General features: G+C 38.9%; 1 protein-coding gene across 15 annotated transcripts in view; it reads right to left on the bottom strand.

The window, feature by feature from the left end:
* Positions 1 to 5,875: 5,875 nt before the first annotated feature.
* DAB1 (DAB adaptor protein 1) overlaps positions 5,876 to 21,058 on the bottom strand; it is a 684,943-nt gene continuing 669,760 nt past the window's right edge. For 10 of the 15 annotated variants that reach the window (XM_039485615.1, XM_039485614.1, XM_039485621.1 and 7 more), the window contains 4 exons: positions 19,454 to 20,002; positions 18,179 to 18,306; positions 17,076 to 17,174; positions 5,876 to 6,235 (listed from right to left, as the gene is read on the bottom strand). In XM_039485615.1, the coding sequence (XP_039341549.1) occupies positions 17,091 to 17,174; positions 18,179 to 18,306; positions 19,454 to 20,002 (761 nt within the window). In that variant the 3' untranslated portion in view covers positions 5,876 to 6,235; positions 17,076 to 17,090. Of the gene's footprint in view, positions 6,236 to 6,841; positions 7,056 to 17,075; positions 17,175 to 18,178; positions 18,307 to 19,453; positions 20,003 to 21,058 lie in introns of those variants that run through there. The other 5 variants (XM_039485622.1, XM_039485620.1, XM_039485623.1 and 2 more) reach the window with 5 other exon arrangements.

The following is a 21,058-nucleotide window of genomic DNA, read 5'->3' as shown; positions in this document are numbered from 1 at the left end:
TTATCATATTATGATGGTTAAGATTCCATTGCATGAAATCACCATAGCTATTATAATGCAGTAAAGGTAAAACCATGAATTTCCATCTACCTTATCTATTGCTTTATAAGAATTCATGGACATGGAAAGAGAAATCTGCCAGAACCTTGAGCCTATGTGATTTTACTGCCTGAGCCGCAAGCACTTTGACTGCTGCATGGAGCATGCCCTTAATTAGCACCTGTCAAATGAATATAATTTCCTTATCATTTTATATAACATCTCCAAACGTATATCTTGGGCTATACTCACATTCTGTAAGTGATCCACCTAGCCCAGATTATAATGTTATGCATTGAGTTACTGCAATAAGAATCAGATTTGTTTATGATATTTTCCCTTTTTGGTAATCTTCCCATTCGAGTCGTGCTCTTCCAGCTTCGTAAAGGGCTTTGAGATCCTTAGAATTTAAGGTACTAGAAAAGTGCAAAAAAATTGTATTATTTCTCATTATATTAACATAACTAGTTACTTAGTTGTATATCAGTTCTTCCTTTGACATGGTGGCTGTGATAAGGTGCATTGTATTTTATTTCTTAATCAACTCTGCTTCAAGCCTTTATACTGTTGTTATATTTTGCAGATTAGCTCTTCAGTCTTTTACTTCACCATAAACCTGTAACTGCCCCGTTGCTGCCAGAGTATCTTTCCATTTGTGATGCGTGCTACAGGACTGCTTATCACCCCTAGCCCACACTGGAGTTTTATAATTAAAAATTTCCTTGTCTTCCTTCATTAAGTGTTTGCATCTTGTATAGAACTATGTAAATAGGATGCTTTCAAGCACCGGTATCTCTGAGCAGATTTCTCCTCTCTTGAGGACTTTGTGTTGATTGCCAGGAATCCAACCAATCACTATTAGAAATCCCCTAATAATACATGCAAAACCTAGGTCTGTCTCCTGCTTATCTTTGTGACATAATTTATCTCTTCCAATCCTGAACAGATTCTTCATTCCATCTCTGAGGGCTTGTTTCCTATACTGTACTTCTGGTTTTGCTGGATTTATTTTTGATTCTTTCCCCTGTGGTTTATTTTTGTACCCTTTAAATGGAAATCCTCCTCCTACATATGAACTTCAGACTTCTGGAGTCCTTGGAGACTTTGAAAGAATAATTTTAAGACTTTATTGGCTTGTTGGTGTTATAATTTGATATTTATTATGCAGTGCCTAGAGACTCCGATTAGGATTGGGTTTCCATTGTGCTACACGGTGTACACACATATAATGAAAGACATCCCTTGCCCCAAGGATCTTACAGTCTAAGCAAAGAAGGAAGCACTTCACTTTATTTGATCTGTGAAGATGGACACTGGCACATGAAAAAGGGCCATAAACCTGTGTTATGCAGGTGGTCAGACTAGATGATCCAAACAATCCATTCTGGCCTCAAAAATCTAGGAAGTCACATGTTAGAAGTGCAAATGTTGGACCGAATTCTGCTCCCACTTACAGCTCTGCAAAACAACTGAAGTAAACAGAATTTCATGAGTGAGACAAGAATTTGGTCCCTGATGTAAAAAGTTAGGCAGTCGCATCAAATTAAGTCAATACATATCTTTATTATTGCATTTAAACTGTCAGAACCTAAATTTTACTGCATTTCTCAAGTTTTTATAAAAAAAGTTCCATGGAAAGTTTACTAATATTCATCTAATATTTAAATACATTGACTGTTATAATTAGATTAGCTTTTGCTTGTATTTACTATAGGAGCATGAGTTGGGATTAAACTCTTATCAAACAGTATGCATGCATGTAAGCAATTAATGGAGCAGTATAATCTGAAGAAAGATGGAGCACTTCTTTGTTGTTTTCTTTTGGAGGAGAGGAGGCTGAATCAAAACAAGATTTTTTTTCTGCTTAAATTTCCCTCCCGCATCTTGTATATTTTGGCATCACTCACTGGACAAAACACATCTGTTATTCTCCATACGCAGCTCCTGTTACCTTCAATTGTGGTGCTCAGCAGCTAAGAAAATCAGGCCAATTTTATTCTGCCGTGAAAATATGGACTTAAGAACATAAGAATAGCCATATTGGGTCAGACCAATCTAGCCCTATATCCTGTCTTCCGACAGTGGTCAATGCCAGGTGCCCCAAAGGGAATGAACAGAACAGGTAATCATCAAGTGATCCATCCACTGTCGTCCATTCCCAGCTTCTGGCAAACAGAGGCTAGGGACATGTGTCCTCCCCTCCCCTGGCTTGCAATGATGGACCTATCCTCCCCCCCAATTTATTATCTAGTTACCCTGTTATAGTCTCTTCCTTCCCCCTGGCCCCTAAGGAATTCTTGAGTTTTTTGGGTTGGGCCAAATCCAATTCAAGACATCGATGATTTTTTTTTTTGTGAAAAGTTCCACTGAAATAAACAGGGCTACTCAATTGCTTAAAATTACACACATGCTTAAGTGCCTTTGGGCTCCTCCTTTTGAAAATGTTGGCCACAAAGTCAAACTTTTACTTTCATTATAGGGCTTTTGCCTAGCCTAAGAGTTGTCATGATTACATAATTTATCTGAAGGGTGAAATTTCAGCAGGATGATGATTCACAACTTCTCTAGTCAAGAACCAAATTCCGCTTGAGATGGTCTTATATACCATGGTCTTCCTCATATGATCATATATTTGATTAGTTGTGAGATATGGGCCAATATTTTCAAAAATGACTAGTGTTTTGGGTGTCTACCTTAAGAAACCCAAAAAGGGGACTAATTTTCAGAGGGCAGGTCCTCAACACTTCTAGGTACAAGGTCTGCTTAAGGTGGCTCAGGTGGACCTCCCCGCCAAAATCCCTAGTCTTAGATAAGCTTGTCCATGACAAATTGTACTCAAGAGAAACTTTGGCACCTTTCTGTGAGCAGCTTTCTGCAATGGGCAGAGCCTATGGAACAAATTAACTTGAATGACAATGATTTTTTTAAACATTTTTATTTGTAACAGTATTACATGGTGTGTTACAGAAATTAATGGAAAATTTCTAAAAATTTGTTGGTTTTTTTGTTGAATGCATTACACATAAAGTTAAAAATAATGTGTCCATATATGTTAACAAATGGTCATCATCTGAGGTAAAGTTAAAGTAGGTCTAGAAACATACTGCAACAGTCATTTTATCTTTCTCATCTTTATTAAAAAAATATGTCAGAATGCAGAAATAAAAATGAATGAAAACCACAGAGTAAACATTTTTGCAAAGAAGGTGCCCAGTACATTATTAGACGATAGGTTTCATCAGACACTTGGATGACTACTAACTATCAAAATATTTTTCATGACATGTAAAGATCAAGAAACTTCTGGGGATGGTAACAGGATGTTGGGTGAGATTCCCTGGTTTTAAAATTTAAAGTGACAAATTTAGTGCTAGTGAAGGATGAGAGTTTAAACAATTGCACAAGCTGGATCTGTTATTTATCTACAATACGGGTACAGTGCAGACTCCCCACATTCCTCTGCAAATCAGCATCTCAACTATGACAAGGAAGGGCAGTCTAGTGATAATGATATGGTAGCTATAGATGTATTTTTTAAAAATATTGGTTAAAAATAAAAACAAAATGGCCAATGACAATGTGGACTATGGTCTCTCATAAAACTGATCTTAAAATCCCAACCTCATTTAGTTTGTACCTACTTTTCCAATCTGAGCCCTATATACGTAATGTCAATGGATCCACTGAGTCTTGACTCTGCGTCTACTTCTCTTTAAACATTTTACTGCATAACTGAAAATGTATTGACTATGTAACGCTTTGAATGTTTATGAGGAATCAAAATTATTGTCTTCATGGTTCAATACTGCAAGACAAAACCTAAAAAAGTCATATTAAGGAAGAAAGTAGCACCACTTATTGAGATCAAAATTATGAAAATATCCTTAAAAAAGAAATGCCCTGTGGAAATATTTTTTTTCCTTATTTTAATCCCAAAACACACAATCCATCTGGTTTTGATTTAACTCCTACAGTTAGAAAACTGTTTGCACCTTTCTTCTGATGTGAAAATATGACTGCTACAAGTGTCTCTACATGCCTATGGAATATGCACCAAACAATGACGGACCGGAGGATAAGATCTCTTCTCTGCATGGTCATTAGGTCTAGCCATATGTAATATGTCATTCATATATCTTCTGTAACTCACAATTCTCTAGTTTACCTAATTCAAAATATCAGACTGGAATCATGAGATTTGGGTGTACATTATCAACAATCACCAGTTCATCTTTCAGCTTTCTGTGTTTACAGTAAATATGCTGTCTTCTAAACCCTTTTTAGCTTATATAGAGATGAAAGAAAGTAAAAGATTTACTACTTCAGGCCTATTTAAATCAATGACAGAAATATAAATCCTAATGTTTCAAGTTAAAAACAAAATCTGCACAATAACCCTAAAAACAGATTAATCGTTTGATTTCTTTAATTTTTTTTTTTTTAGTGTTAAACCACTAAATTCAATATACTGTAACTGCATAGGAACATCAGGAAAACACATTTGACCTGTATAACAATTCTCTGTAGGGCAAAAATATATAGATTCTTTATGAAAATCATGTGCTAACATATGAACCCAAACACTGCACTTTTGTTTCATAAATGTAAAAAAAGGAGTTTTTAAATTCTTCTGTTCTGTGTGTAAACAGTCTGATGACTTCCATTTAGAGACTTCGGAATCAAAGAAACATCTATGAAATGTGGGTTGTTTTTTTTAATGTGGAGAATGTATACTAGTGTGGAAAAAGCTAGGTCATAAAATCTTGTGTTCCCAGCAATTTTACTAGTTGCTGACAAGCTAATTGCTGTTGGCAGATGCACTTCAGCCTCTGCCAATTATAATAAGCATGTGAAAAACATATGTGATGCAAGAACCACAAATTGGGTTTGCCACGCCTCCCAAGCACTGCAATTTGCTACCTTCTCTACAGTGTAATGGCATTATTAAAAGAATTTTCATAACATTTATATTTACAAAAAACTGGCAATTTTCATTTGAACTCCTTAAAGCCATTTCCCCTTAAACATTTAAAGAGTTTAACGGTAAGATTTTTTTCAAGTTATAAAATAAAAATCCCATTTGAATTTTCTGATGTACAAAAAGTGATAAAGATGAACAATTTGATCACAGAATAAGTTTGTTATTCCAAAATTCATGCCATCATTGTCCCATTTATAAAGTCTGTTTCGTCTAAAATCCATAAACCAGAATTATACCAGAATTATTTGGCAAATGATTTTTTTTCTTCAAAAATGGCACACAGAGAAGAAAACACTTGTCTGCATAGCATTACAGCAGCAAGATAGCGAAGAAATAAAAAATATTCCTTTACTGTACTTTGTTTTATGAGTTTCCTAGGAAATAACATATTTTCCACCTCTTTCATCAATGGGATTTGATGTTCTTTTTCCACCCACAGAATGAGTATTCAAACAGAAAAGCAGCAATTCTTCCTTGTGATGCGCTATAACTTAAAGGTCCATTTGGCAATGTTTTTCAACCAGGATGGATAATCAACACAGTTTCATTCTGCGGTTTCAAGTTAAGAATCATTTCCATAGGAGGCATTTTGCTGTTAAATTCTGTTACCCATACAAAACAACAGAATAAGAAATACAAAAAAATAACACAGCCTGTCTTTTTTTTTTTTTAAATATGCCAAGACGGAGGTGAGGTGGGGAGGGAAGTAGCCTGATATAAATGACAATGAGAAACATGTCACCATGACATAAAAAGTGCAGACTTGTGCCTGAAAGGCTGTTGAATGACGATGCCACTGCTACATATGGATTCTGCTTTTTTTTTGCTTAAAAGAAAAACAATGGCTAATACGTATTCAATTTCAAATGCCCATTGTTCAGGTGGGGTGTAAAGAAGAGGACAAAAGTTTAAACGAAGAACAAGGAGTAAGATTTCGTACTGTGAGTGCTCAGAACTCAGACGCTTGGCATGGTAAGCAGGGCTCGTTTTTATGTTTGTGCTGCCATAGAAATTTGCCATTCATTGCCAAAAACGGTCAGGTACGTTTGGTAGGGCAATCCTCTATCCTTTGTCGGACACGATCAATTGAAAACAAGCATAAGAGCCAAAAGGCCTGTCAGGTTGTAGATTTTCACTGGAGTCTTGAAGCACCACAAGCCTGTAATAATGCTATTTCTTAGGTCTGTTGATCTGGGCGTAGAGAGGTTCTGTTTCCTGAAGACAATAAAAATAAAAATAAGCAGAGACGTCTGAAGACATTTTTAGAACATCTGCTTGTGAACAGCACTGCATCTAGAGATAAAACCCAATGGTAACAGCTAAGGAAATGTTTGCTTGCCTTCATGTGTTGAATGATTGTGGCTTCCCAAAGGAATTTTTAAGAAAAAGCAATTCAACATTACATCACAGAAGTTTCACACATATACTGAGCCTCAATTAAACTTTACCATATGCACTGTACACTGGTTCTCAGGAGGTGTTGCTGGGTATGTATGTGTGAAGAAATCCAGTGATAATTATATATCTAGATATTCTGAAGTTCATGGGCCAGATCCTCAGCTGGTGCAAATCACCATAACTCCACAGATGTCAGGCTAAGGATCTCGCCCAGACATGACAGCACAAAACATAGCTGGGTATTTTTATATGGTTGATATAGAACAAATGTTTGCTAACAGATAAATTGCTATTGTAAGATGACTTCATGACATTGCAGTTAGATTTAAGATGGATAAAGTTTACATTTCCACTATATATGTTATGAATTCTGATATGAAAAACCATGAAAGTTAATTTTGCAGGGGTTGATGATAAGTCTAATTATATTACTATTGGAAGAAACCATGTTGTTTTGCTCAATAGGTATTTTACTATGAATTTCTTAGATATAGGAAAACTGCCATGTCTTCAGAGTGATATTTCATGTATCTGACACTGTGTTTTCTTGATACTATATTCATTCTGGCTGCAAGATATAGTAAGACTGCCCTCTACTTCATTTTCAGAAACGAATTTTTTAAACTGAGAATGACACCTAAAAAGAGAACGAGACAGGCAGAAAGGCTAATTAGTGCCACATTGCATTAACTTTCCACACTATAATAAATATTCAAATACAATGGTATGAAGTTAAATTTAGCCATGTCAGAATCAAATTCACATTACAGAGAGGACAGCAAAAGCTAACATGAAATAAATAAGTTATAGGATTAGGCAAACTGAACAACTGGCCAATGGGGGAATAAGAACGTTTATTGTGGTGAGTCGGTGGCTAATCATTAGTTTCTAGCCATTATAGTTGCAAAGGTAACCTGTTGAATGTAAACCAACACACGCCTTTCTGAATCTGCACACTCACAGCCTGAAGTTTTAGAGTAGCAGCCATGTTAGTCTGTATCCACAAAAAGAACAGGAGTACTTGTGGCACCTTAGAGACTAACAAATTTATTTGAGCATAAGCTTTCGTGGGCTACAGCTCCTTCATCAGATGCATAGAATGGAACATATATATATCTCCTCACTATATGTTCTATTCTATGCATCCGATGAAGTGGGCTGTAGCCCACGAAAGCTTATGCTCAAATAAATCTGTTAGTCTCTAAGGTGCCACAAGTACTCCTGTTCTTTTTACAGCCTGAAGTGTGAACTATCAACAACTCAAATCCTGGCCTCAGTGCAATGCCCAAGCTGCTGGTCTGTGTGCTAGGGAGTTTTACTGGAGTTAAGAGAAGGAATCCTTCATTCCTATGTGAATTTGCAGGAGTGGAGCTCCTCCATGGATCCTATACAGGCTCAGGGCTGTAGCAGCTTCGGTGTTGATTGTGCTTCTATGGAGGAACAATGGCTGGTGGAAACATGTAGTGGTGGAACCACTTTTCTCACTTTCAGTCATTGCTGTGCCCCCATTTGCAGGGATTCCACACACACCTGGGCTCCATGGCTCATGGGGATTTCACATTCCTGGTACAAACTCATAAAATCCTGCTCTACTGTTAAACTCTTCATGGCTGCAGAGCAGTGGGATGTGGTTTTCCCATAAAGTGTGAACTGCTTCCATACATCTCAGTGGAAGCCCATCTGTCGCTCTGTGTCCGTCTTCACTTTACTCTTCAAAACAGCTGTATGTTGCAAAGGTTTGAGCTGTCCCTCTCCTACCCATGCCAACCCCTGAGCAAACTGTGGCAACTGGTGAACAGTAAGAAAAATCTTCCCCTGAATGATTTGGTTAAAGGGTGAAAAATTATCTACAGTCAGACGCACACATATGTTGTGATCTTGAAAAACTGAAGGTACCCAGAAGAGATGACCAGGAATATGGTTCATATGCTCTGTTCTGAAGAACATCCCACCTATGCCAAATTTTCATGCACAGTTAACACAGAACTGGCAGAATGATCATGCCTAGCCCAGAGAAAATCAGTACTAATTAACATGAGAAATTTGTCGCACAATAGGCCACTCTCCCAGCATTTGCTGGTCCTGGGGTAGAAAAAAAAAAAGGATGATTAATCCAGAACTAAGAATTCCAGTTATTAAATGCTATGAAGAAAAAATATTTCTGAAAATGTCACGTGTGCTTATTAAAGCCATTCTCAAATAGCTCTAACTTATGCAGATGCACTTAAGTGACAGATCCCCAAGGTCTCGCTGACCTTGTAATCATATAGGAGATTTACATATATGTCAGGATGAATTCTTCTTCAACAGTTTCTCCAGTGTATTAGGCACAAAGAGGCATCAACATTAGATGTGCCTAACTTATTACTTTCACCTAGTGTTCACCTGGAACATACATTTAAGGTGGCCAAAGTAATCATCATGTCACTCTGACTTCATTTACATTTTTTTTCTGTTATCCCAGAGCCCTGACAGATAAAGGATGGGGTTAGGCACTTTTGTCTCTCCTTTAATAGGGTTTTCCTTCCTGATGTCAAAGCAAGAGCCTAATTGTTAAGGTTCCAGGTGATCTTCTCAATAAGAAGTCCTGTTTTTGTCAGAGACAGAGTGTGATCTACTAATGTTAATCTGAGAAAATTCAGACAGTGGTTGTTGACCATACCCCAGCAGTGAAGAACTAACAACAACAATGCTTTGGAGAGGAGCAAAGGACAACACAAAGGGACAGAAAGGTCCCGATAATTAAAAAAAAAAAAAGAGGAGAGCAGATTCTAAAGAGCATGCTCATCTCATCCTCTCAAGACCACAGGTAGGCCCTCCTCACAAACACCACACATGTAGGGCTCTGTGGGTGTTCCTGCCAGAGGGATGAGGGAAGCAGAAATGAAAAGCGGTCTTCTTACAGAGCGAACTCCTATCAAAACTCAGAGGAAACACTACTTAAAGGCAATCAAACTTAATGATTCTCATAGCAGCATTAACCTTTACTCTAAGCCTTCTACCTTCCTCCCACTGGGGGATGGTAGGATACTGGTAATGGCAGAAGGAGCAAATGGGAGAATGACTCCTGAGTGAAGCTCCTGTCAGGGAAAATAGGGATCCTGAAAGTAGCACAGAGGGTTGACAGTTCATGTAGATGTCCTGAACCTCACAGAGTTTTCCCCTTCTATGAAATAGGATGGCTGGACCCAATGTCAATATCAGAACAATGCTGGATGCTGAGGTAGTTCTATTAACCTACAGGTGGGGCCCTATCAAGTTCATGGCCATGAAAATCGCATCACGGACCATGAAATCTGATCTTTTGAGTGCTTTTACCCTATATTATACAGATTTCACAGGGGAGACCAGCGTCTCTCAGATTGGGAGTTCTGATCCAAAAGAGAGTTGCAGGGGGGCCGCAAGGTTATTTTAGCAGGGTTACGGTATTGCCACCCTCACTTCTGCACTGCCTTCAGAGCTGGGAAGCCGGAGAGCGGCAGCTGTTGGCCGGGTGCCCAGCTCTGAAGGCAGCGCCCTGCCAGCAGTAGCGCAGATGTAAGGGTGGCAATACCATACCATGCCACACATACTTCTGAGCTGCTTCCTTCAGATCTGGGTGGCCGGACAGTTGCAGCTTCTGACTGAGGGCTCAGCTCTGCAGGCAGCAGCGCAGAAGTAAGGGTGATGATACCATACCATGCCATCCTTACTTCTGCGCTGCTGCTGGCAGCTCTGCCTTCAGAGTTGGGTTCCTGGCCAGCAGCTGCCACTCTCCAGCTGTCCAGCTCTGAAGGCAGCGCCACTGCCAGCAGCAGTGCAGAATTTAGGGTAACACTACTGCAAACCCTCCCCCCGCACAATAACTTTGTGACCCCCCCTCCAACTCCTTTTCGTGTCAGGACCTCTACAATAACTACACTGTGAAATTTCAGATTTAAACAGCTGAAATAATGAAATTTACTATTTTTAAAATCCCATGACCATGAAATTGACCAAAATGTACTGAGAATTTGGTAGGGCCCTAGCTATAGGGGAAAACTGAGCTTCCATGCACTGAACAGAAATGGATACTTCTTTTTTATTGATAAATATTACTTGACATTAAGATGTGCAGTTTATCACAGATGCTTTAAAAAGTGACTCTCCCCATCCATATTGTAATCAATAATCAAATTAATGTTTGGCTGAACCCTACTCAGATGCCAGTGTATGGCTACTTATTGTGGACAGTGTCTGTTAAATACAAAAGACGGTGGCTATAAATGTTCAGTGAAAAAGGATATGGGCACCCAAGTCAATTATTTGAGAAAAGGGCCTGGCCTATTAGGAAGTAGGTCCCTGTATCTAGAGATGATGAGTGCTGATCTCACTGGGAACAGTGTATATTCAGTACCTCTGAAAATCTGGCCATTTATTTAGGAGCATAACTGTATGCCCCCAAGTTTGAAAAACTTTGGCCTTCTTTCCCTTGATTGCAATGAACTTAATATTTTTTTCAATAAATAAGTACATACTTTTGTTGAAGTTATACCTCATACTTCAATATTTCTTTTTAAGGGGCGTTTTTTGTAATCATCAATGCCAAAAGCAAACAACATGCATTTGGGTGACTGTTCACTGCTCTGGCTTAGAACTGTATCAGCTAACTGGATGTAAACATTATAAACATGATTCCATTTTTAATGTATTACTAATAAGTGCTCCTCAAACAAATCAGTTACCATAGGGCATAATCAAAAAGTGTCACTATCAGCGTGGGCTTGTGATGTGAGAGCACAAGCCTTGCGGGTGTTAATTGGCAACTTTCTGCAGTGCTTTGGTGATCATTTCAATATACACTGTATATGCAGAATGCTGTATAAAAGATGCATTACATTCTAGAGTTGCTGTCCTCTCAGATTTCTTTAACCTCTCTCCTCATGCAGATTTTCAGCACAGGGTTTTCCTTCTGGCTAGGCAATCGGTAAGCACAGTCTCAGCAGATAAGCTTCCTGAAATGAGACTGGGCTTTCTGATCATCCAGCCAAAAGGAAAATCCTGCGCTGAGAATCTGCAGCAGAGAAGGGAGGTTAAAGAAATCTGGGAGAACTGCACTCTGGAGTGTAATGTATCTTTGCTACAACGTGCTTTGTGTGTATAAAACGCAGATTCAGTAAACCGGGCTCTAGGGGACCTGACAGCAGTCAAAAAGTATACACCCCAGTGCTAATGGAAGGGCTTGTCCTAATCTTCCACTGACGCTTAAGATATTTTTAAAAATAACTTCAACTGTGTTTAGATTCCAGTAGCTGTGTGAATACCCCAATCATCTATTTAGTGAATATTATTTGATATTCAGCATTTTGGATGTTATAGTGACTACATCAGACTGGAAGCATTTCCTAATGTCCAACATCTATTTAACTATTAGAATTTTAAAAGGCAAGACACTTAGCATCTTAGTACATACAATTGTGAGGACAGTCCAGAAAGACTATCCCTCCTTCTTGGTGTAATTTAGGGTTGCTCTCTACAATTACCCTGCTGTTATTTTTTTTTCCTGTTCAGGTTCTTTGGAGAATATGATGGTGAAGAGGTGACTGGGCCTGCAAAGGGTAAAATGGAACTCTTCATGATTTCCTTTCAGTGGGTGTTCCAGAGTTTACAGCCAACTGCAGAGAAGGAGCTACCATCATCCCTACGAGTTTCTATCTAGGCTCTAGTTAGCTCTGATTGAGCTTACTGAATGGATCCTGGAAAGAGGTCTCTGAGATGCTGAGAGTCTATTCCGTTCTGGGATTCCTAATACAATGCCAGAACCTTGAAGTTGATGGAAAGCCAGGGCAGGTTGGGCAGCATCAATATATTATACCCTCTTGGTTCATCCTCATGCTTAACATGGATCAACATATGCAGATGCTCTGTTAATTCTGATATGAGCCCAGGAAGACTGGCTTATAATAGTCCATCCTGGAACTGATGAACCTAGTAAGTATTCTTGTCAAGGAGGACACATGGTGTCTTCTTACCACCCAGAGACGGAAGCCAGCAGGCAACCTGCCAATTGTTGGACTACTGACATATGTCAAGGATGACAACAGCATCACGAGTTAGACTTATTTCGAGGTCTTACAGTTGTCTGCACACACTTCAGACAGCAGTTGCATAGCTTTTCTTGGAAGGATTGCTCCAGGAGAACGTGATCAGCTCTAGCCACAAATATTTTGAAGATTTGCCGAGAATCACTTATAAGAAAACTATTTCACAGACATGAACACTGGGTAACAAATAACTGCATCCGGGTTTGTTCCATTACTTTAAATAGCTTGTGTTGAAATAACCGTGGTGCCAAAGAACACTCTTTCAGAGCTTGATCACTGTCAGAGCTTACTCTTCTGTAGGAATTAATCCCTACAGTCCACAGAGAACTGTATTGTTTTTGTGGTACTCGGATATCAGGGAATAGGGTTCAGATTCAAATGACCTAGAAGAATTACTTCCACAGTTAACATGTATATTCTTGAGATGCCAGTCATGGATGAACCAAATACACTGATGTCAAAAAGCCAAAGGTCCATTCATCCTTTCTCACAATAGCCTAACACTCTTCCTTCCATTGACTTTCACCACTGAAACTATCCAGTGTTGCTTGATAATGGATCAGTATGCTGGTAAAGATTACAGTCACTGCTGATGCAGAGTTAGTGGCTGAACTTGAAATGTACTGAGGACCAGCAACTTCCACATCAGTAAGAGTTGCAAGTACTCGACACTTATCAGTATCAGGCCCATACTTTTTATATATGGTGATGGTATCCACAGGGACTAAGGCAGAATAAGTGAGAATCCCTTTTCTATTGTAAATACTGCTTTGACTAGGCACCTGAGAAGTAAGATATGTAGCTTATTTTACAGAATTTTAGCTAAACAAATATTTTCTTTTTTCTCCCCCTTTCACGATGGTCATTTAGAAAGAGCACTAGGATTATGCCACCTAAGCATAAATCAAAACCCAGCTAATGAAAGCATTCTTGTTGTATACTGTTTTTCTCCTCCTTTCTGTACAATCACTTCACACATTTGCTTTTCTCAACCAGAGAGAAAATGACTGGATAGAATTCTTATTAGGAATAGCTCTGCAAATACTCCAGCTTCCTTTAGCTGTGAAGTCAGGCCTGTCTGCTTTTGGCCTCAAAAAACAGTGGGGCAAAGATTTAACTTATCAATAAATGTCAGATTTACCTAAGCACTCAGCAGCCTTTACTAAACAGGTTAGTTGTGATAATGGCTCCTGTGTGATAAGAAGTTTGAAAGATTCAGTTTAAAACTACAAGAGGATGAGAGGAGAAATATAGAAATGGAGATAGCAACTGATAAATGCCAACGTAGTCTAAGCGAGAACACCTAAGATTGCAAGGAACTGAGAATCCAAACTGCTAACACAGGAAATAAATCAGATTAAGAAATATCAGTTGGTGACTTATTGTACCTGAATACACTGAGATAGAAGACATTATATGTGCAGAGCTGATTATGAAGATGCTGGGAAAAGATAAACTCTGAAAACCCTTCATAATGTATCATAGAATGTTGTGTTCTTGGAAAGGACAAGTAGGTGAGGTAATGTCTTTTATTGGACCAACTTCTGTTGGTGAAAGAGACAAGTTTTTGAGCTACACAGAATTCTTCTGGTTTGAAGAAGAGCTCTGTGTAGCTCAAAAGCTTGTCTCTTTCACCAACAGAAGTTGGTCCAATAAAAGTTATTACCTCACCCACCACCTTGTATTGCTAATATCCTGAGACCAACACAGCTAAAACACTGCAAACAAAACTTGGGAAGTCCATTCATCCCACTTGTATATTATGCAATTCTTGCAATAAAGAACTCGGTTCTGAAATGATCATGTGATATCTACCTTTTAATGTAAAAAACCACCCTCTACACAGATTGTAATCCTAGTTCTTCTTTTGTACTAGAGTATGTTTCTCAGTACAATGAGGCTAAAAAATGCTTGGCCTGACATATACACTATTTTATGAATTGAATTAAAAATTCTCCATGGAGTCTCTCCTGAACTTAGGCCCTCCCCCCCTTCATTGATGATACAATGTTTCTGAGTAAGAGGAACTGATTCTAGCAAGTGGATTTCTTCTAGTCTGCTGTTGAATGGTACTGCATTGAAACACTATGGTATTTAGATTGTAAGCTCTTTCAGGCAGGGACTGTGTTTTTGTTCTGTGTTTGCCTACTGTCTAACACAATAGGGCCCTAGTCCATGACTAGACATTACTGCAGTACAAACAATAAATAGCAACAATATTTTATATTGCCCAGAGTTATATGATGTAATGATGACGTGTGTTAACCTGAATAGGTTGAATTGTGAAACATGTACTATTGGCTAGGCCCAAAATGAATGACAACATTGAAATCAACCAGAAGTTATTATTATAATTTGTATTACTGTAGTGTCTAGGAGCCCTGTACAAAGAGAACAAAAAGCCATCCCTGCCACAAGGAGTATACAATCTAATGTAGTATGTAACAATAGACTTAAATGGTTGTCACAAGCGACCTGCAGTAGCCTTGATAAGTGAAACTTGTATGAAATGCATGAGCCATCTTTGTGTATCAGTCAACAAATGAGAAGGAGGAATTCTTCCTTATTGTCAGATAGTTCTGAAAATTATCTTGACCCTGATACTTAATAATAATCAATACACATTTGTTCATAAATACATAGATGTGCTTTGCAGACACACTGTAATATGGGGAAAATGGCGAGATCTTCAACCTCTAATTAAAGTTCACAATGGGGGAATCCTGGAAAGGCACAAAGCTGGCATAGTGGGCTTTATGCCAGCCTCTAGCGGTACCCGATTCCCCAACACAGGGGTTGTGTCAATGCTGGCTGGGGCCGAAGGGAGCAGAAAAAGTTGGAGCTGAATTACCATGTGGTCCACCAAACTCTGCTGGTGCAGTGATCCTTAGCTCATTTAAATGAGCCCTCTGGGTGCTCCGACTTGACCTGTGGTGGATTCCACCACTCAACATCTTTGGCTCCCAAATTTAGGGAGTCACTTTTGCTTCCCCTTACACTCATCCTTGTGCCGCTGAGGATTAGTGTGATACTTTTTGCACTGCATTATGTATTGTTAGTTAACAGTCGAAATGCCCCCAAAATGTACCAAAGCAAAGTTATCTTAAATTATTTTACCAGATTTAATGTATTAAGCAAGTGGGCTCCCTAAAGCAACTATTCATTTTCAGAAGAGACAACTTATTTATGCTTAAGATACATAAGTAGCTGTTGAATATAGTGCAGTAACTAGACAAAATGAAAATTATTCTACCAATATAAGGGATTTGTCCCAGCAGCAGTGTGCTGAGAAACAGAAGCTATAGTAAGTCACATATTTGAGTGTTAAAAATATGAATGACAAAAGAGCACAGCTAATTAAACATATTCTTCAAATAGTAACGTTAAAACATATTTGGATTGAATGGCAATGCTAAACAGTCAATCTCTGTAGCTTCACTATATCTTTGCAAAACATATACACTGGACTGAAAATATCGATGAGTATCTCTTAGAATTTTCACAAAGTGCTACATTTCCAATGTGTTCTGTAAGGAAAACGATGCAAAGATCATCTCCCCCATATAACTGGATTTAACACTGTTTTAAGTGTAATGGTCAATTAATGAAAATCGTCATGCCTAAAACATGTATATGTAAAATCGCCATCACTTCCTGATGGTTTTAATTTGACATTGGAGATAAAACAACAAAAATTTCAACTTCAGTATTACATTTTTTTAATATACAGATAATAAGAAATGGAGTTCTGCAACCGCTCTGCCACACTGATTTAGGGGGACGTGCTGGCACATCTTTATTTTTTTAAATTCCTTCAAGTGAGCAAGATGTGTTATTCCACTTAATCTGTTACATCTGTGCAAATAACAGTGTCATTTTTATCTAAGATAAACTTCTGCACAACATATTGAGGTTTACTAGTAATAGCTGAAATTTCTGTATTTAATCCCTAAAATTCTGACATGACTTAAAAACAATTCTGCATTCCCAGTGCATTTGTGTAAACCAGTGACACTCAGACCTCATGGTTCAGGAGCCAAATTAGCGATCCACATTACTCAAAAGAGCCACAGCAGTGTGAATTCATTGTTTCATTTACTATAGTACCATTCATATTTAAACAGTATGATTGGAAATATTTAGTTTATATGTGTATATTTTTTTCACAGTAATAACTTAGTGCAAGTTGCTAACTTAAATGGCCAATCACATAGTAAAAGCATCCTGATCAGTTAATAACTTAGACTGGTTAATAATTAAATCACACACGATTTTAATATCATGTGCTGCAAAGAGCCGCAGGAGACGTATTAAAAAGCCACTTGCGGCTGGCAAGTTGCAGAGGAGTATCACTGGTTTAAACCATGTATGCACCGCCACACATAAAAGTGCACAACTGGAAACACTTAGCAAACAGCAAAAGCCATGCAAACCATTGAGGATGAGGAATAAATAGGGGGTGGGAGTGGAGAGGAAAAGGGAAAGATGTCGTAAAGGAAAAACAAAGGATGCACCCATGGAAGTGATGGTCGGCATTGGTAAAAGAATAAGTGAACACCTCGAGATGGAGAGAGAAAAAAAGGACAGATACCTACCCCAACCTGTGCTATCTAGCTACCGACCTGTGGACTTATAGTATCACCAGTAGGCTCACCAAATGGATCACTGTTGGAAGAGGCCTGAGATCCATCAGGCTAGAACACAAGAACATAACACCTTTTTTCTCAACAACAGGAAGTGAAAAGGCAGTAAGAGGTTATTTTCATGCTAGGGACACATTCTATCACGTGCAGCTACTGTAGGTTTTAAAACACAAAGGGTAAGATCCTACAATTAATATGCTTTCAAAATTTGCCTGGACTTCAAATGGGTGTTGCATACATAAAGGCACTGATTTAATGCCTGTTGAAGTTGATAAAAGAGCTGCCCCTGACTTCAGTAGGTATTGGTCAGACCCCAAATGACGGCAGGCACAGTCCCTGAAAGCAGATCTTGGACTAAATTCATAAGCAAATCTATGTGAATCAGAGCGAGTTTAATCTTGTGTAATTTATGCCTCTTCTATCTCCTCTGCATGTAAATTACAGCAACTTGGGGCTCCTTCTAGCCTTTCTTTGACTTCAACTCGAACCCAATCACCAGGGCATTTTATGACATACAATCCCCATTTAGCCAACCTCTGACTTTGGCCCACTCAGTCTCATTCAGTGTAATGGAATCTTAATGGAGAAAAATCATACGCTAACGGCCCACAAGTGAGGTATATAACAAGCAGAGCAAGTAGCAGGAAAATGTAAGAATGCGTAAGTAAACGTGGGCCATACTGTTTTAACATATATACTCTTACACCTTCTTCTGCTTCCTCGGCATGTATGTTACGTCAACCTGGAGTCCCATACATATCCGTAAGTGGTGTAAGTAGGTTTATTGATGTTTGAAGGTACATAACTTACACCGCTTTACATATCATCTCTGAATTTAGCTCCTTAATATTAATACGTACAATTGTAAATATCATGCTAGTGTTTGATAGCTATCAAACCCATACTTGGAAATGAAAGTTCTCTGCAACTTCCCTTAAAAACATTCCACCAATCCTGTTGAAGTATTTATTTGACATTTCCAGATCACTTTCAGTAACTCCCTGGTATTTTCTAGCTAGAAAAGTCTAGTTAGTATTAGGAGTCATGCTACTCACAGCCTCCTGCTCTTCACTTTTGCTTGGGCTTTCAAACCCCTCTTCGAAGAGGTCATCTGCAGTAGGGTCACTGGTATGAGACACTGATGATTTTGATGGAGAACTCTGTCTGGGAGCAGGGGTTGGAGCTAAACAAAGATGATACCAATAATAATGGGAAATAAATTCAATAATTTTTTCAGATAGACAAACTATTCAAAATCTATTCATGCTTAAAGCCCCCAATTTTATTATTCCTAAATTGCTTGTTTTCTGATTTTCTGAAAATTATAACAAAAATGTCACCAACTCCTTATTTTTATTCCATGCTTCAAATTCATCAACCCCAACATAAGAACACTCCACAAATCAGTGTCTGAATTCTGTGATTTGAAACAAACCAATTTAATGTAAAAGCCGATTTCCTCTTTCAGCCTTTTCAGAAACTAGGATGTTTGTTTTTAGCTGAGATGGATGTTGGGGGAGTTTTTGGCCAATAAGAAATTTCAGTTGGGAGGGTGGTGAAGCACTGGAATGGGTTACCTAGGAAGTGGTGGAATCTCCATCGTCAGAGGTTTTTAAGGCCCGGCTTGACAAAGCCCTGGTTGGGATGATTTAGTTGGGGTTGGTCCTGCTTTGAGCAGGGGGTTGGACTAGATGATCTCCTGAGGTCTCTTTCAACCCTAATCTTCTATGAGTAGTGTTATTAGGTTCAATCTAGCTCCTATGCAACTCAATAGACTTCTGTTGGCTTCCATGGGAGTTGGATCTATACCCGTGCTAGCACTCGCATAATGGAATCTCTTTATAAACAATTTTTTGCAACCCCACAGTATAAGCACATTTATGCACCTTGAGTGAAATTCACTCCAGTACAGAGGGCCAGAATAAGGCCTTTTCACCACTTAAGTCTCACTGAAATCTCAAAAATAGGGCTGGAGTGGGACTTAAAATGGCTCAATTTAGGGATGAATTTCTCATCAACAGTTTTAATATTTCCAAACTAGTTTAAATGTGCTTAATTTAGGCATATTTTGAAGAGCAGGCCTATTACTGTTTTATTAAAAATTAAATTTTAGCTTGCAATCTTTGAAGTTGTTGATTTCAATCACCTCTGTAATTTTTAACCTAAATCATGTTTCCCTAGCTCCAGGATGCCACTAACAAGCTGGATCATGCATAAAGATACTAAGGTCATGTGTATTCCAACATAGTACACCAGAGAAAAGGGAAAACCTTTGAGGAGACAGTGACATTTGAGGAAGAGACTGCAATTGGAAGGATGTGGGTACTTACGTGAATTTGTAGATGGCGTTGTAGAAGTCACAGGAGTCAAATTTAGTTGAGAGATGTCAAAGTCATCACAATCATCTGCATCCTGTGCCATCCCGACTTTGTTAAAATAGCTGGAGAAGGCCTCTGAGGTACAACTGAGGGAAGGCTGGTCTGGTTTTCGTGATGGCACTGGCGGAGGCTGAGCCATCTGGAAATCTTTGAACATTTCTTTTCCCATTTTCTGCCTGGGCCTGTCTGTCTGTGGACTTGATCTGGTGGAATCGCTTGTGGGTGGAACAGTAGCTATGGGAGCAATGGTACCTTGAAACATGGCTGCTTGTAAAGGCATAACAGTTTGTGTTGGCATGAAGGCAGTTGGTTGGAACTGACCAGCTACAGATGGCCATGGTTGCTGAGTAGGAGAAAAAATACCAGGTTGGCCCCATGCTATTGGCTGTCCTCCCTGCATCACCTGAGCAACTGGAGGCTGAGCACTCATGGCCAATTGTTGTTGAACGAGTGGTTGCTGTCCCCAGAAGGAGGGCAGGACAGCTCCCATTGCAACATAACCTTAAAGAATAACAATAGGATTGTTTCAGCGCATGAATATGAACAGCAAGAGGATGTGGTACAGGAAACACTGTCAGTCAGAAATACACAGATTGTGTTAGGAGTCACAGGGACCTTTACCAATTTCTATCACTTTCTAAAACGTGTCAAATCCTATGCTCTTGGCGTGTGTACAAACAGTTCAAAAAATAAAGCATAACTGGACTGACTTTAATAATAATCACCAACCCCACTCATTAGAACAAAAAAATTATCCCCCCCCCAAATCACATGAATTCTACCCCTTCCCATAATCTAGAGAGAAAAGGTACCATGTTGGAGTGCAGTTTGCCTTGAAAATCAGCTAACCTGGGTTTTGGTAGACCAAAGAGCAAAGTGAGTTCCAGAGCAGAGGACTCCTCGCAAAAAATGCTATCTTGTGTAACTCTACACCACTTCTACGTCAACTCCACAGAGAACAGGAGTCTGTTACAGCTCCACTAAAGAACTCTAGCTTGTTAGCTCATGCTATAGCAACTCATGCTTTTTGCTCTGGAGGTCCCTGGTTCAATCCCTAATATGTCAGCCCAGATGGGAGCCATCAAATTTACCGTTCCAGTTCAAGCCAGGTGACAGTTAGCTCGGGGACCTGCTTGGACTGCAACTGCTACTGTATCTCATGATAATAGAGGTTTTCTCTGATGGGGGCAGGACTCAAACCATTAAGGATTTGTAGAGGAAAACCAATATTTTAAATTGCACCCAGAAAAGGACACAGTGCAGATTATGAAGCACATGGGCTCCTTCTGAGAAGCAACCCTAAGCAAAGGAATGGCTAAATTTCAAATAGTTCATGTTTCTTAGTGGTCTTCAGGCTTGGTCCTAAGTAGAGCACTTTGCAATAATCCTATCTGAAGGTTACAAAAGTATAGATAACTGAGGCAAGGTTTATAAAAGATAAAGGAATAATCTCGCCAAATGGAGATGAAAAAGCACGTTTGGCTACTTCAACACCCAGAAGCCACTAAGCATGCATACCGTGAATTAAAAAAACACACTTGAAAAATTAGAGGTACG

This window comes from Mauremys reevesii, linkage group 8 (genome assembly GCF_016161935.1).
Source record: "Mauremys reevesii isolate NIE-2019 linkage group 8, ASM1616193v1, whole genome shotgun sequence".
NCBI classification, from domain to species: Eukaryota; Metazoa; Chordata; order Testudines; family Geoemydidae; genus Mauremys; species Mauremys reevesii.
The sequence above is the reverse complement of the archived record's forward strand: the minus strand, read 5'-3'. Positions and strand labels throughout refer to the sequence as shown.